At 47.8% G+C, this 15,787-nt stretch overlaps 1 protein-coding gene across 1 annotated transcript; it reads left to right on the top strand.

Moving 5' to 3' along the window:
- CNGA4 (cyclic nucleotide gated channel subunit alpha 4) lies at positions 1-14,423 on the top strand. The gene is made up of 5 exons (XM_073617723.1): positions 1-119; positions 3,283-3,390; positions 5,901-6,007; positions 7,994-8,989; positions 13,379-14,423. The coding sequence occupies exons 1-5, from the start codon at positions 1-3 to the stop codon at positions 13,780-13,782; spliced, it is 1,734 nt and encodes a 577-aa protein (XP_073473824.1). The 3' UTR covers positions 13,783-14,423.
- Positions 14,424-15,787: the final 1,364 nt, after the last annotated feature.

Genomic DNA, 15,787 nt, shown 5'->3' with positions numbered 1-15,787 from the left:
ATGAACACCCTGACCCAGATGATGTCCCATCGAGGGGAGAGGATGAAAAAAGAGGCCAAAATGGAGAAGGAAGAGATCACAGCCTGGACCAAACCTCTGGAGAACACTGAGAATCCCAGGTATGGAGGCAGGGAATAGTCCTTCACCAAAATTTTACCAATGTCATTCAAGAGGTGGCCCCTGGGGGCCCATTTACATGCACTAAAGTGAATTGTGGTGTGTCTCACTACAAGCTTAGTGACACGTTCAAGTTTTAGACATGTGCAGTTCGTTTCGTACGAATCAAACACTCGTATGAATTTTAGAAAATTCGTTCATTCGGAAGCATCCGAAATTTGAATTTCTATGCTTCCGAATTGTATACGAAATTTCGTTGACAAATTTCGGATCCAAATTCCGTTACAACGGAAACGTGACTGGTGTTTTGTTAACCAATCAGAGGTTTTCTTCTGCTGCTGAGTGAGGGTTGGGAAAATTACCTTTTTTAATATGGGAGTGGGAGACTGGTACTGGTAGTCGATGGGAGATTCAGAATCGGACAAAATAAGAATTACGAAATACGAATTAACGGCTAATACGAAACGAAACAAATTTATTGACGGCGCACATGTCTATCAGGTTTTCGGACATTTTGGTGTGTTGTCCACCTCCACAATGAAGCACTGCGCCTGGGGCATGTGTGCCTTCTGGCCCCCATTGTACTGGTCCTGCAGCCCTGAGCACCCTGTGTCATCTAGTGGCTCCTGTGCACCCCTGAGCCCCCTGTGTCATCTAGTGGCCCCTGTGCACCCCTGAGCCCCCTGTGTCATCTAGTGGCCCCTGTGTACCCCAGAGCACCTGTGTCATCTAGTGTCTCCTGTGCACCCCAGAGCAACCTGTGTCATCTAGTGTCTCCTGTGCACCCCAGAGCACCCTGTGTCATCTAGTGTCTCCTGTGCACCCCAGAGCACCCTGTGTCATCTAGTGTCTCCTGTGCACCCCAGAGCACCCTGTGTCATCTAGTGTCTCCTGTGCACCCCAGAGCACCCTGTGTCATCTAGTGGCTCCAGAGCACCCTGTGTCATCTAGTGGCTCCAGAGCACCCTGTGTCATCTAGTGGCTCCTGTGCACCCCTGAGCACCCTGTGTCATCTAGTGGCCCCTGTGTACCCCAGAGCACCCTGTGTCATCTAGTGGCTCCAGAGCACACTATGTCATCTAGTGTCTCCTGTGCACCCCAGAGCACCTGTGTCATCTAGTGTCTCCTGAGCACCCCAGAGCACCCTGTGTCATCTAGTGTCTCCTGTGCACCCCAGAGCACCCTGTGTCATCTAGTGGCTCCAGAGCACCCTGTGTCATCTAGTGGCTCCAGAGCACCCTGTGTCATCTAGTGGCTCCAGAGCACCCTGTGTCATCTAGTGGCTCCAGAGCACCCTGTGTCATCTAGTGGCTCCAGAGCACCCTGTGTCATCTAGTGGCTCCAGAGCACCCTGTGTCATCTAGTGGCTCCTGTGCACCCCTGAGCACCCTGTGTCATCTAGTGGCCCCTGTGTACCCCAGAGCACCCTGTGTCATCTAGTGGCTCCTGAGCACACTATGTCATCTGTGTCTCCTGTGCACCCCTGAGCACCCTGTGCCATCTAGTGTCTCCTGAGCACCCCAGAGCACCCTGTGCCATCTAGTGCCCCCTGTGCACCCCAGAGCACCCTGTGTCATCTAGTGGCTCCAGAGCACACTATGTCATCTAGTGTCTCCTGTGCACCCCAGAGCACCCTGTGTCATCTAGTGTCTCCTGAGCACCCCAGAGCACCCTGTGTCATCTAGTGGCTCCAGAGCACCCTGTGTCATCTAGTGGCTCCAGAGCACCCTGTGTCATCTAGTGGCTCCAGAGCACCCTGTGTCATCTAGTGGCTCCAGAGCACCCTGTGTCATCTAGTGGCTCCAGAGCACCCTGTGTCATCTAGTGGCTCCAGAGCACCCTGTGTCATCTAGTGGCTCCAGAGCACCCCTGAGCACCCTGTGTCATCTAGTGTCTCCTGTGCACCCCTGAGCACCCTGTGTCATCTAGTGGCCCCTGTGTACCCCAGAGCACCCTGTGTCATCTAGTGTCTCCTAAGCACCCTGTGTCATCTCGTGGCCCCTGTGTACCCCAGAGCACCCTGTGTCATCTAGTGTCTCCTGTGCACCCCATAGCACCCTGTGTCATCTAGTGTCTCCTGTGCACCCCATAGCACCCTGTGTCATCTAGTGTCTCCTGTGCACCCCATAGCACCCTGTGTCATCTAGTGTCTCCTGTGCACCCCAGAGCACCCTGTGTCATCTAGTGTCTCCTGTGCACCTCAGAGCACCCTGTGTCATCTAGTGTCTCCTGTGCACCTCAGAGCACCCTGTGTCATCTAGTGTCTCCTGTGCACCCCAGAGCACCCTGTGTCATCTAGTGGCTCCAGAGCACCCTGTGTCATCTAGTGTCTCCTGTGCACCCCAGAGCACCCTGTGTCATCTAGTGTCTCCTGTGCACCCCAGAGCACCCTGTGTCATCTAGTGTCTCCTGTGCACCCCAGAGCACCCTGTGTCATCTAGTGGCTCCAGAGCACCCTGTGTCATCTAGTGGCTCCAGAGCACCCTGTGTCATCTAGTGGCTCCAGAGCACCCTGTGTCATCTAGTGGCTCCAGAGCACCCTGTGTCATCTAGTGGCTCCAGAGCACCCTGTGTCATCTAGTGGCTCCAGAGCACCCCTGAGCACCCTGTGTCATCTAGTGGCTCCAGAGCACCCTGTGTCATCTAGTGGCTCCAGAGCACCCTGTGTCATCTAGTGGCCCCTGTGCACCCCAGAGCACCCGGTATCATCTAATGGCTCCTGAGCACCCTGTGTCATCTAGTGGCCCCTGTGTATCCCAGAGCACCCCGAGTCATCTAGTTCCAGTGCACCCCAGAGTATCCTGTGTCACCTCATTGATCGCCTGTGCACATTGGAGCAACCTATGTCAGCTCGTGACTCCAGCGCATCTCAGAGCCTCCTGTGTCACTTTGTAATCTTAGTGCACCCCTGTCATCCCCTAACTCCGGTACCCTCCAGAGCATCCTAGGGCACCCTGTGCCAACCTCTGACACACTCCTAAGTTGTCAGCTACTCTTCATGGTCAGTACCCTCTGGTTCCTCTCTTCCATGAGTGTGCTCCTGGGATCACCTGGATTGTCTTCTCTCAGTGGATACATACTCCTGTCTGTGGCAAATATGGGGGAAGGGTGGGATAATTGTACCATATATGGGGAAATCCCTGACCTTCTCTGTTTTCCCTCCAGCACCAAGAAGCGCTCCTTTATTCTGGACCCTTCCAGAGACTTGTACTATGCCTGGCTCAACATCATGGTCTTTCCGGTCACCTACAACTGGGTCATCATCATTTGCAGGTAATGACAAGCTCATTGCAGAGCCAATGGACAATAGCCACCCGACATTTACAAGAGCTTTGTCAAAATATAAAAATAATGAACAGAAAGCCATCCCAGAAATCCTGATTCCACTAAACATAGAGCCACTGGTCTAAGCTCAGAAGTTAATGATGCAGTATATAATAGCTGGGCGGCACCAATGCAAAAAGGAGGTACAGGTGGAGGTGGATGACAAACTTTCAGGGCACTGACCCCAGGATGGAACTTAACTTGAGAAAAGGGTGTTATGTAATGTGACCGGTGGGGGGGCGTGCCTCTGCTTTTAGACTTCTTTTTTTTTCTTTTTTCTTCATTTTTACCTTCCTACAATCAGCCAGCCCTCCAGGGTACTCCAAACATGGAACCTGCCAGGTTTCCAGCCACCCTTGCCTATCGGAGAACACCCAACATGGCACCAAACCTGGCCTAACCAACACCCCTGTCACTGTCCATACCTTGTACTGGTCACAAGCAAGGATGAACTAGACTCAAACCTGCGGGAAATTGTCACACGATAGCAAGCTACCGGCCCAATCAGCTGTGACCATGAAATTCTCTGCAAACATATCAAATAGTTGGGGATGCCAATTACATCATTGACCTAATATGTCCACATGGGTAGATTTGGACAATAATGTTGACCAAATGACAAAAAAAAACTCTCCCCTCCTCTATACAAACTAAAATGTTAAGCTTTTAAAGGGGTTGGAATGGTGAAGGAATCTCCCCTCCCTGGAGGAAACCCTCAAGATGGTTGCATGTGATCTCCTGTTCTGGCCTAGAGGAAGTAAGTTGCAACTGTCCCACATGAGAGGTGGTGAGCGATTGGTTGATTGGGAGGTATGTTGTTTAGTGGCTTAGCCATGTAATGGGCTGCATCTCCCCCATTTGCACAGCCATGTGGTGGAGGAGCGAAAGAATTCTTCAACTCCTGCTCAGAATAGTTTGGCTCCTTGAGATTCACTGTAGTGCTATGGGCATGGGATCCTCTCTGAGCACCAATACAGAAGTGCTCCAAGCCTGGCCTAACCAACAACCCCCAGTTGGCTTAGTCCATACCTCCCTCAGACGTTACAGCATTGGGTTCCTATAGCAGTTTCACCCAGCACCTGTTCATTTCTAGAAGACATTCCCATCTTTAGGTTGGGAGAAGTAGGAGTAGACCCAACAAAAGCCCTTTACCTCTTAACTGAAACACAGTTGGTTTACATACAGTATATACAGTACGTCCTTCCAGTGATCCCAATGGTGAGGGCACATTCCTTAGTTGCAAACAGAGAACAGCAGAGATGAGAGCTGAGTCAAGGAGCAACCCTTACCTTTAGGGGTTTGCCAGAGTCCTACATCCCATAATGAAAGGATGTGAGTAGTCCCATTAGTCCCGCACCTCTTTCCTTGCCTCATCCCTGAGAGGAAGCTCGCAGAAGTCTCAAATTTTACAACTTTGAATGCCTTGATCCTTTCACTGCTTCCCATGACCAACTGACCTCTAGGTGGACTCCCAACAGACTATTTATCTTTTACTCAAGATGCCCCAAACTGGCAGGGCCCGCACTATCTACTGTACGTCCTACCCCTTTCACTACTCTGAGAACCTCTAGCAGATACTTAGGCACTTAAACTGCCTACTCTCCACTTTAGGGTTCCCAACCCTCACTATAGCAACATCTAGACCCTACCCTTAAAAGGGGGGCTGGATACAAATGCACACCACGTTTTTCAGACATTTGTTTGTAAAAAATGTGGAAAACCATTTATAATTTTCCTTCCACTTCACAATTATGTGCCACTTTGTGTTGGTCTATCACATAAAATCCCAGTAAAATACATTTTATGTTTTTGGTTGTAACGTGACAAAATGTGAAAAATTTCAAGGGGCATGAATACTTTTTTCAAGACACTGTAAACCAGTGACGTGGACTGTTATTACTACAATATACAAATACATTGTAGGCAATGCTCTTGCAACCTTGTGGTAACAGTTTGGTGAAGACCGTTTTCTTCTGTTCCACCATGACTGTGCCCTTCGTACAAAGCCAGCTCCATAAAGACCTGGTGTGACTAGGTTGATGTGGAGGAACTTGAGTGGCCTTAAGAGCCCTGACCTCAACCCTACTGAACACCTTTGGGATGAATTGGAATGCTCATGGCGATCCAGGTCTTCTCATCCAACACCAGTACCTGACCTCGTAAATGGGCACAAGTTCCCAAAGACACTCTAAAATCTTGTGTCAAGATTCAGAAGAGTAGAGGCTCTTATAGCTGCAATGGAGGGAAGCCACTCCATATTAATGTCCATGGTTTTATAATGGGATGGCCAACAAGCTTACAGATGTGTTGTGGTCAGGTGTCTATGAAGGTGTGACCATATAGTGTTTTAAAGGTCCCTTTCATGCCTGGTTGTGTTGTCTAAAAATAAAAGCAGCAAGTACTCTCTTAGTAGCCTTGCAGTGGCCCTGATACCTATCGCTCTGTACTTCTCCCGCCAGGTCCTGTTTCGCAGAGCTGCAGTATGAATACCTGAGCATCTGGCTGAGCCTGGACTACCTGTGTGATATTCTCTACATCCTGGACATCATCATCAACTTCCATACAGGTCTGAGCGCTGTGACATTGTATATTGGTTTAATGTTCTGCCTGTGCTCCATAAACAAAAACTCTCAGATTGTCTAAGGGTGACACAGGAAGGAAACATAGGCTAGAAGTGCTCCTACTTTATGGGAACAAATTGAGTCAGGCAAGCCAACATTTGCAGTTCATGTTGCCAGTCCGCTCCGGGTTGGAGCAGCAGTTTGCTTCACTGCGGAACCCGGTTGACTTGAGCGACCAGGTAAATTGGGAGATCTAATGTGTATCTTACGTTGAAAATCAATGGGGGAAAGAATCCTTGCCCCTTGTGCCATCAGCAACTTTAGGTGCTGTTCTAATTATTGGGGTAGTTTTGTCACATAGGGTGGACGGGGGCAACAACAACGTGCTCAAGCAGTCAATGCAAGATTGACACGTGGAGACAGGTTTGGATTTTCTCTGAAGTTTTTAGTGATCTTCACCAACAAAAGGTTCCCAAAATATTTATGTGGAGTGTAGACGTTTTGCAAATCTTACAAAAATGCTATGTCCAGTTTTCCAGAATTAAGGAAAAATATATTTTCTTATCTTATATCTAATAAAAAGTCTGGTTAGATATACCTATGAAGGTTCTTGTTGATCCACGTCATGGTACATCTAGTAGCAGTTGGTCACTTTCAACTGGACTTGTTCTGCAATGTCGAAGAGTAGGGATAAGCTAGGGTTTGACCTAAAGCTGAGGGCCCTGACGGCTGTGGCCAGGGCATTCCATGTGGCCATAATCAGGTCAATGTCAGGAGCATCCCCACCCCTTTGTGTACGTTAAGCTACAGGGTATGGGTTTGGACCAAACTCATCCCTACTGAAAATGTTTTGTAGCTACTACAAACCACTTCATTTCTAATGAGTGTCAGGAACATACTCTGACATTTTATATCCAAACAGATAGCACCCACACCTTAACCCGATCACCATAGAATATGTCAAGGCAGATGGCGATTGTCCAAGACCAGGATGAGAGGTGTGAAAGTTGTGGAACCACCCTGTTCTGGTTACGTAATCCCATACCATGATACGTAAACCTCAAAACAACCATACCTGAACATGAGCGGAGACCTTCAGCATCATCTATAATCCACATAAAATGCCATTTTAAAATCGCTACCCCGGCGATTTGACAATTTACATCTTCAGTCACTAGAAGGTTCGACACCTATGCACCAAGGATAAAATTATGTAGCTAGAACAGGGAATTACACAATTTTCTCACCTCCTTCTGTTGTCTTGGACAATCAAAATCTGGCAATGCCAGTCCTAGACTGACTGGGTATGCACTGTAGAAAAGAAAAGGAGGATGGTAGCAGAGGGGGCAGGGGGCTTGTAGAATAATGATTATGGGAGGGGCAGGCCTTTGAGATGTTCTTCTGCCGGCCACTGTTGGGGCCTTTTGAGAGCGTTTAATGCACCTAATGACATTCCCAGTTAACCTGCATGCAGTATAGGTGCAGTATAGGTATGGTATATTCTCAGCACAGGTGCAAGGTAGATGTGGTTTAGATGCGGTAAAGGTTTGGTATAATGTGGTATAGGGTTGTTATAGCGGCAGTCTAGGTTTGGAATAAGTGCTATATAGAGTGCAGTATGGATTGGGTACACTTGGTGTCCTGCTCTCAGTGGCTCAGCCCCTTTTTGGCTTGCCACTGTATTTCGATTGGAATCAACGCGTTTCACGGGACAGAAGCCCATTTCCTCAGGAGGAGTTGGGAGAACACACTATCTGGTCAATTATACAAGAAAAGAATATTTGTTGTATTATACAAAATATATGCTATTCAAACATATATCAACTCAACCTTAATGTATTATATAATCTGCGTGTAACAAAAGTAGAGCTGAACTCCAAGCATGGGAGGAAGGGAGAGTTTTTTGCTCGGAGGTGGGCTTTAGATATTTAGAGATATTTAATCTGTCCCGAAATACTTTCTTAACAAGGCACTCATTTCATCTTCTTTAGGGTTTTTGAAAGAAGGGATCCTGGTGAGGGACAAGAAACAGATTTCTCGGCTCTATCTGAGCTCCTCCAAGTTCGGTTGGGATATCCTTTCCGTGCTTCCAACTGACTTCCTTTACTTCAAGTTTGGCATCCATACTCCCGCCGTACGAATTAATCGCTTCCTTCACGTTCATCCTCTCTTTGAGGCCTTCGATCGCACAGAGACTCGAATCCCGTACCCGAACGTTTTCCGGATCTGCAAACTGATGGCCTACATCTTTGTGGTCATCCACTGGAACAGTTGTGTTTATTTTGCCCTGTCCAGCTATATCGGGTTTGGCAAGGACCAGTGGGTGTACCCCAACATCTCCGACCCGGAGTTTGCCAGGCTGGGGCGTCAATATCTCTACAGCTTTTACTTCTCCACCCTCATCCTCACCACCGTGGGGGACGTTCCCGCGCCAATGCAGGAGGAGGAATACCTATTCATGACGGCGGACTTCCTCATTGCCGTTCTGGGGTTTGCCACCATCTTGGGGAGCATCAGCTCCGTGGTGGCCAACGTGAACGACGCAGATAAAGCCTTCTACCCTGATTACGACCAGATCAAGCAGTACATGAAGATGTACAAGGTCAATAAAAGCGTGAGAAAGAAGGTCACCGCCTGGCATCAGCACCTTCAAATCAACAAAAAGATGACCAACGAGAACCAGATCTTGATGAACCTGCCGGAGAAGCTGAGGGTGGAGGTGGCCGTCAGCGTCCACATGTCCACGCTGAGCAAAGTGCAGATCTTCCAAAACTGCGAGAAGGGCCTGCTGGAGGAACTGGTGCTGAGGCTAAAGCCGCAGGTCTACAGCCCCGGGGAGTACGTGTGTAAGAAGGGCGACATTGGGCGCGAGATGTACATCATCAAGGAGGGGAAGCTGGCGGTGGTGGCAGACGATGGAGTGACGCAGTTCGCTGTCCTCGGGGAAGGAAACTACTTCGGAGAGATAAGCATCCTCAACATCAAAGGTAGGTCAGGACTTCATTTCGGTAGCAAAATTGTACCCCCAAGGAAAGCTCCTTGATGGGGTTTCCAGAATGTATATCTGTCCATCCAGTTCTGAGCTTTACATAGCTCTGGCATCCAGAGCAGGAGACCTGAGTCTTCTCTGCTGCAGTTCAGTAACACTTCAGATCCCTCCCCCCTAGCCTGTGATTGGATATTTAACCACTTCCCGTCTTTAGGACATCATATGAAATTCTGGACTTGAAGTGGAGATATCGGAATGATGCCTGCAGCTACAGACATCATCCCGTTATTTATTTATTTTTTTTCCAGCGGGCGATTCAGTAAAATGTCAAAGCCATCCTAGTGGCTGATTATCTACTGGATTGCTTTTATAGGCAGTGGGAGGGGACATCCCCCTCCCTCCCGCCGCCCACTGGTGCTTCTCTGGGCTCTCCCGAGCGATCAGGGAGTCCGGGATCCGATCTGGTGGAGACGCCGGGTTACCATAATGCTGGCCGAGGACCGGATGGTCTCCGGCCAGCTCTATGATCCTGAGAGGCCGGAAGTGATGTCACTTCCGGCTCTGGCAGATGTAAGCACCGCCATTTTTTTTTTTCCCTGGAAAGCAGAGATCAATGTTTTTTCTTTATCTCACCGTTTCCAAGGTAGAGGAGAGATGTGGGGTCTTATAGACCCCAGATGTCTCCATAAAGAGGACCTGTCATGACTTATTTTAATCACAAGGGAAGTTTACATTTCTTGTGATAGGAATAAAAGTGATGTAAAAATAAAATATAGGGACAGTGTAAAAAAAAATAAAATAAAAAAATAATACAGTTTTCTTTTTTTAAAGTGCCCCTGCCCCCTCAATTTTGCGCGCAGAAGCAAACGCAAGTTGCATGTGCATATGTAAACGGTGTTGGCACCACACATGTGAGGTAACGCCGTGAACATTATAGTGAGAGCAATAATTGCAGCACCAGACCTCCTCTGTAGCTCTAAACTGGTAACCTGTAAAATTTTTAAAGCGTCGCCTATGGAGATTTCTTTAAGTGCTATAGTTTGGCGCCATTCTACGAGTGTGCGCAATTTTTAAATTTTGTTAGGTATCTATTTACTCGGTGCAACATCATCTTTCAAATTTTACCAGAAATTGGGTTAGATTTTGTGTTTTTAGTCCTTTAAGGTGTACTTTTTGAAAAAAAAAAAAAAAAAAAAAAAAAATCGCTGTGCAAATACCGTGTGACATATAAAAAAAAATTGCAACCATTACCATAATGGTAATGCAACCATTACCAAGGGCTTAAAATATAAATAATGTTTGGGGGGCTCTGAGTAACTTTCTAGCAAAAAAAAAAAAAGATTTTTACATCAGACAAAGAAAAGTAAAAAAAAAAAAAAAAAAAAAAAAAGAAGAGCAGGTTCGATGGACTACTCCAGTCGTTTTCTGCCGTCACTTTTTTATGTAGGAGAGAAACGTCAGAATTGGGCTGGAATTAGTTAAAATGAGAAGCAGCAGACTGATGAGCTCATCTCTCTGCTCTCTCCTCCTATCAGCGTGCTCTTGGATCTGCAACATGCCTGATTGGCTTCTTGTGCTTCCAACAGGACTAAGTCTGTGATCTCAGCATGCCTGCCAGGTCCTGAACCTCGGCACAATACAGCCTGGTCCCCCCTACCTGCTCAGATAGAGCTCACCTCATTTCCTGTCTGGAGAATGTCCAGCATCTGGAGCCATCTTGTACTCAGGGCAAAAGGGGCAGCTGCCCCGGGCCCAGTCATTGTTGTGGGGCCCAAAGCAGCTGCCCCTTGAGCCTGCACATAGTTAATAGGTGGATTCGGGAGGGCCAGGGGCGTTGCTAGGTGGCAAAAAAAACAGGGGCTTCAGAACCAGGGGGTTAGTACCTACCTGACGAGCGCTAACCTATGACACTGGCCTACCTGACATACACTGACCTACTTGACACTGACCTACCTGACATACACTGACCTACTTGACACTGACCTACCTGACATACACTGACCTACTTGACACTGAGACAAAATGACCTACCTGACCCACACTGACCTACCTGACCCACACTGACCTACCTGACCCACAATGACCTACCTGACACACAATGACCTACCTGACCCGCACTGACCTACTTGACACTGACCTACCTGACCCACACTGACCTACCTGACCCACAATGACCTACCTGACACACAATGACCTACCTGACCCGCACTGACCTACTTGACACTGACCTACCTGACCCACACTGACCTACTTGACACTGACCTACCTGACCCACACTGACCTACTTGACACTGACCCACACTGACCTACCTGACCCACACTGACCTACTTGACACTGACCCACACTGACCTACCTGACCCACACTGACCTACTTGACACTGACATACACTGACCTACCTGACATACAATGACCTACCTGACCCACACTGACCTGCTTGACACTGACCCACACTGACCTACCTGACCCACACTAACCTACCTGACACACAATGACTTATATGACCCACACTGACCTACCTGACATGCACTGACCTACTTGACACTGACATACAATGACTTACCTGACCCACACGTACCTACCCAACATACTGACCTACCTAACACACAATGACCCACCTGACCTACCTGACATACACTTACCCACCTGACCCGCACTGACCTACCTGACCTACCTGACATACACTGACCTACTTGACACTGAGACAAAATGACCTACCTGACACACACTGACCTACCTGACCCACACTGACCTACCTGACCCACAATGACCTACCTGACAGACAATGACCTACCTGACCCGCACTGACCTACTTGACACTGACCTACCTGACCCACACTGACCTACTTGACACTGACCTACCTGACCCACACTGACCTACTTGACACTGACCCACACTGACCTACCTGACCCACACTGACCTACTTGACACTGACATACACTGACCTACCTGACATACAATGACCTACCTGACCCACACTGACCTGCTTGACACTGACCCACACTGACCTACCTGACCCACACTAACCTACCTGACACACAATGACTTATATGACCTACCTGACATACACTGACCTACTTGACACTGACATACAATGACTTACCTGACCCACACTGACCTACCCAACATACTGACCTACCTGACACACAATGACCCACCTGACCTACCTGACATACACTTACCCACCTGACCCGCACTGACCTACCTGACCTACCTGACATACATTTGACATACACTTACCCACCTGACCCGCACTGACCTACCTGACCCGCACTGACCTACTTGACACTGACCTACCTGACACACACTGACCTACTTGACACTGACCTACCTGACCTGCACTGACCTACCTGACCAGACTTCAGGTGTCCTCCTGCAGCTCAGCGGCGCGCCCATCACACAGTAGAGTCCAGGCAGCCAGAGCCATGATGATGAGAGGAGAGCCGCCCGCCCGAGCGCCGAGTGGGGATCTTCTCACAGTGGAGCGGCGGCCGTATTGTAATTCCCGCCTTCTGGAGCCTGCAGTGCCTATGATGGACGTCACACATCCCGCGGTCCCCGCATTGAACCAGTGGGACGTCCATCAGGTGCTGCAGGCTGCAGAAGACGGGACCTGCTATTATACTCGGTGGCGCTCGGGGTCAGATCGGTCCCCACTCGGCAGCAGCACTCAGGGCTAATAACAGAACCGTGCCTGCCCAAGACCCGGGGCTTTTTAGGGACCCACTCGGGGCTTCAGCCACCGTCAGCCCCTTCCCTGCTGACGCCACTGGGGGGGGGGGGGGCCAAGAAAATGTTTGCCCGGGGTCCAATTGATATTAAAGATGGCCCTGTCCAGCATCATCTAACCCTTTCCTCCCCTGCCTCTCTGTCCCTGGCCCGCCCCCTTTCATTCATTGGCTTTCAGTTTTTCTGATCATGGAGGCTCAGCACCACATGTGGGTGTTATCTAGGATGGTCAACATGCAAACACAGTGTCCACTCCTCCGGGCTGACATCCAGCCATCAAGGCATTTGAATTTGCATAACTCCTCCCAAGAGCCAGCCCACTGCTTGCATCAGGACTGAGAGCTCTTAAAGGGAGTATTCAGGAAGGGTGCTGTGATGTTTTTAGGAAGCCATGTACAGCACCCTGCTGGCTCCTCCCCCCGCCATGATCTGCCTGCATTACATAGAGAAGCACAGAGGCCCAGTGATGAGATCACTAGGTCTAATATATGGTATATAATGGAAAAAGTCCTTAACAAGTTGACAAGGGGGGGTGGGAGGAACCAGGGCAGTCAAAATATAAGCAGATTAGTGTTAATGAAAAGACAAACTGTCCTTCCCCTTCCAGTGTTCCCATCATCTCCCTAGAGATAACCAGTGATATCCCTCATTTGTCCAGGTAACACCTCCGGGAACCGTAGGACGGCCAACATCAAAAGCATCGGCTACTCCGACCTCTTCTGCCTCTCGAAGGAGGACCTGAAGGAAGTCCTCACCGTGTACCCCGACGCCAAAGCCATCCTGGAGGAGAAGGGACGGGAGATCCTACTCAAGATGAAGAAGCTGGATGAGAAGCTGGCGGCCGACCTGGAGGCCAAGCAGCAGGAGATGGAGGAGAAGGTGCTGAGGCTGGAGGCCAACCTGGAGTCCCTGCAGACCAAGCTGGCCCGGCTCCTGGCTGAACTGGAGTCCAGCGCCGGAAAGATCCTCCAACGCATTAAACGCATGGAGTGGGAGATCAGCCTGTGGGAAGAGGAACCTACAGAGGACAAACCCACTGATGGGTCAGAGGATGAAGAGTGACCCCAGGATGGAAGCCACTAGAAACCCATGTGGTGGGCTACCGTCCCTGTGGAAGACTAACCTGGGGGTGAGGGAGTAATATGTGACTGCTCTACAAAACTTCCAAGGAGCCACTGGATAGGAACTACTAAATCCAGGAGATTCTGCTATTAATATGAAGTTAGCAAGTCAACTTAATGATTTGAAGGGTCCATTAATAAAAAAAAAAAATGCTGTGCATTTCCAAATTATCCCTGTAATGTGTTCATTATGTTTATTTTCTATAATCCTCAGCTCCATCTAGTGGCCCTAATGGTGAATTTTCCTGAAAAACTTGCAATCAGGACAATACCACATTGTGCCACTAGATGGAGCTGATGAGAAGAAGCATTTTAGACACATTATGGAGATGATTTGCAACGGCTTCGTGAATAAGGCCTTTGTGTAACAGCAATTTTTTTTTTTTTTTAATAAATAGACCTCTTCATCTGAGTTTTACGCAATCCAGTAACCTTTACAATTTAATTGTCACATAGGCCTAGGTGGGTCTGTTCCCACAGGTCACAGGACTATAGCATGGACAGGACCCTATCTGTGAGAGGCAACCGGAGGAATACAGCGGGCACGGCTGACATATACCGCAGTGCTGTACAGAGAACACTGAGCAAGACAGAGGAGCTTACACTCTAATGTCACATACTATTATGGTTATACTTTTTTTTTTTTTTTTTTATAGCTCTGACATATACTGCAGTGCTGTACAGAGATCATTGAGCCAGTCACATCAGTCTCTGTATCAGAGGAGCTTACACTCTAATATCCCCTCACTATTATTATTAATTTACATTTATATAGCTCTGACATATACCGCAGTGCTGTACAGAGAACACTGAGCAAGACAGAGGAGCTTGCACTCTAATGTCCCCCACAGTCACATTCTATTGTTATTATACTTTTTTTTTATAGCTCTGACATATACTGCAGTGCTGTACAGGGATCATTGAGCCAGTCACATCAGTCTCTGTACAAGAGGAGCTTACACTCTAATATCCCCTCCCCCACAGTCACACACTATTATTATATAATAATGTTATATATCTCTGACATCTTCTATAGTGTTGTACAGATGTATGATCACCAGGTACAGTGGAGATATATATATATATATATATATATATGTATGTGTGTGTGTGTATATATATATATATATATATATATATATATATGTGTTTTTTTTTTTTTTGTATTTGTTATACATTTTGTACAATATGTGTATTTATTGCCCAGCAGGCTTGTGTATGTATAAAGATATGTACAGTATATATAATACATTATTAATAATTAAATATATGTTATATAGTATCACATACTCTGCTTGGTTATACTGACATTGATGTAGAAGTACCCAAAAGCGAACTCCATCTTCCAGACCACGATTCATGGCCCCCCATTTACAGGGTCACAGTCTGCAGCCCCCCCCCCCCCCCCCATACCCCTCTCTCCATTCTGGGGGTGCCTTTTCCCAGGCCCGCTCCTATGAATGTCCTCTCCGCCACCAGGACTTGTGGTGCCCCCATTGGAGAGCCCCCATTCCAAAGTCCAATGACCTCACCACACTTCCTCCAGCCCCGGAGCTGAAGGTCCATAATACAGACCTGAGCTGGAAGAAGAGTCTGCAGGACACTGAGCGTTGCACCCTTCATCCTCCAATCACAGTGGCAATGCTTTCCAGACACCAATATAAAAAAAATAATATTATAATAAAAGACACATCTTTGCTTTTTGCGCTATTATTGCATTTATTTATTGCAAAAGGAGGAATTATTTATTAAATCCCATCTACAGGGCCCTCTGATTCCTCCTGTATTGATTTGTATTGTAACTGTAATGTCTGTCCCCGTGTTGTAAAGCGCCGCGCAAACTGTTGGCGCCATATAAATTCTGTATTATAATAATAATAATAATAATAATAATAATAATAATAATAATAATACAGGCTTAAAGTCCTTGTGCAGTTCTTGCTTTC

Source organism: Aquarana catesbeiana, linkage group LG02 (genome assembly GCF_042186555.1).
Source record: "Aquarana catesbeiana isolate 2022-GZ linkage group LG02, ASM4218655v1, whole genome shotgun sequence".
In the NCBI taxonomy this organism is placed as follows: Eukaryota; Metazoa; Chordata; class Amphibia; order Anura; family Ranidae; genus Aquarana; species Aquarana catesbeiana.
Note: the sequence above shows the minus strand (reverse complement) of the source record. Positions and strands in the feature narration are given on the sequence as shown.

Bases quoted from the DNA above. Each gene is read 5' to 3' on its own strand.
- CNGA4 (XM_073617723.1), top strand. From the start codon at position 1: ATGAACACCCTGACCCAGATGATGTCCCATCGAGGGGAGAGGATGAAA. The intron at 120-3,282 runs GTATGGAGGCAG...TTTTCCCTCCAG, and splicing joins GAGAACACTGAGAATCCCAG to CACCAAGAAGCGCTCCTTTA. The intron at 3,391-5,900 runs GTAATGACAAGC...TTCTCCCGCCAG, and splicing joins TGGGTCATCATCATTTGCAG to GTCCTGTTTCGCAGAGCTGC.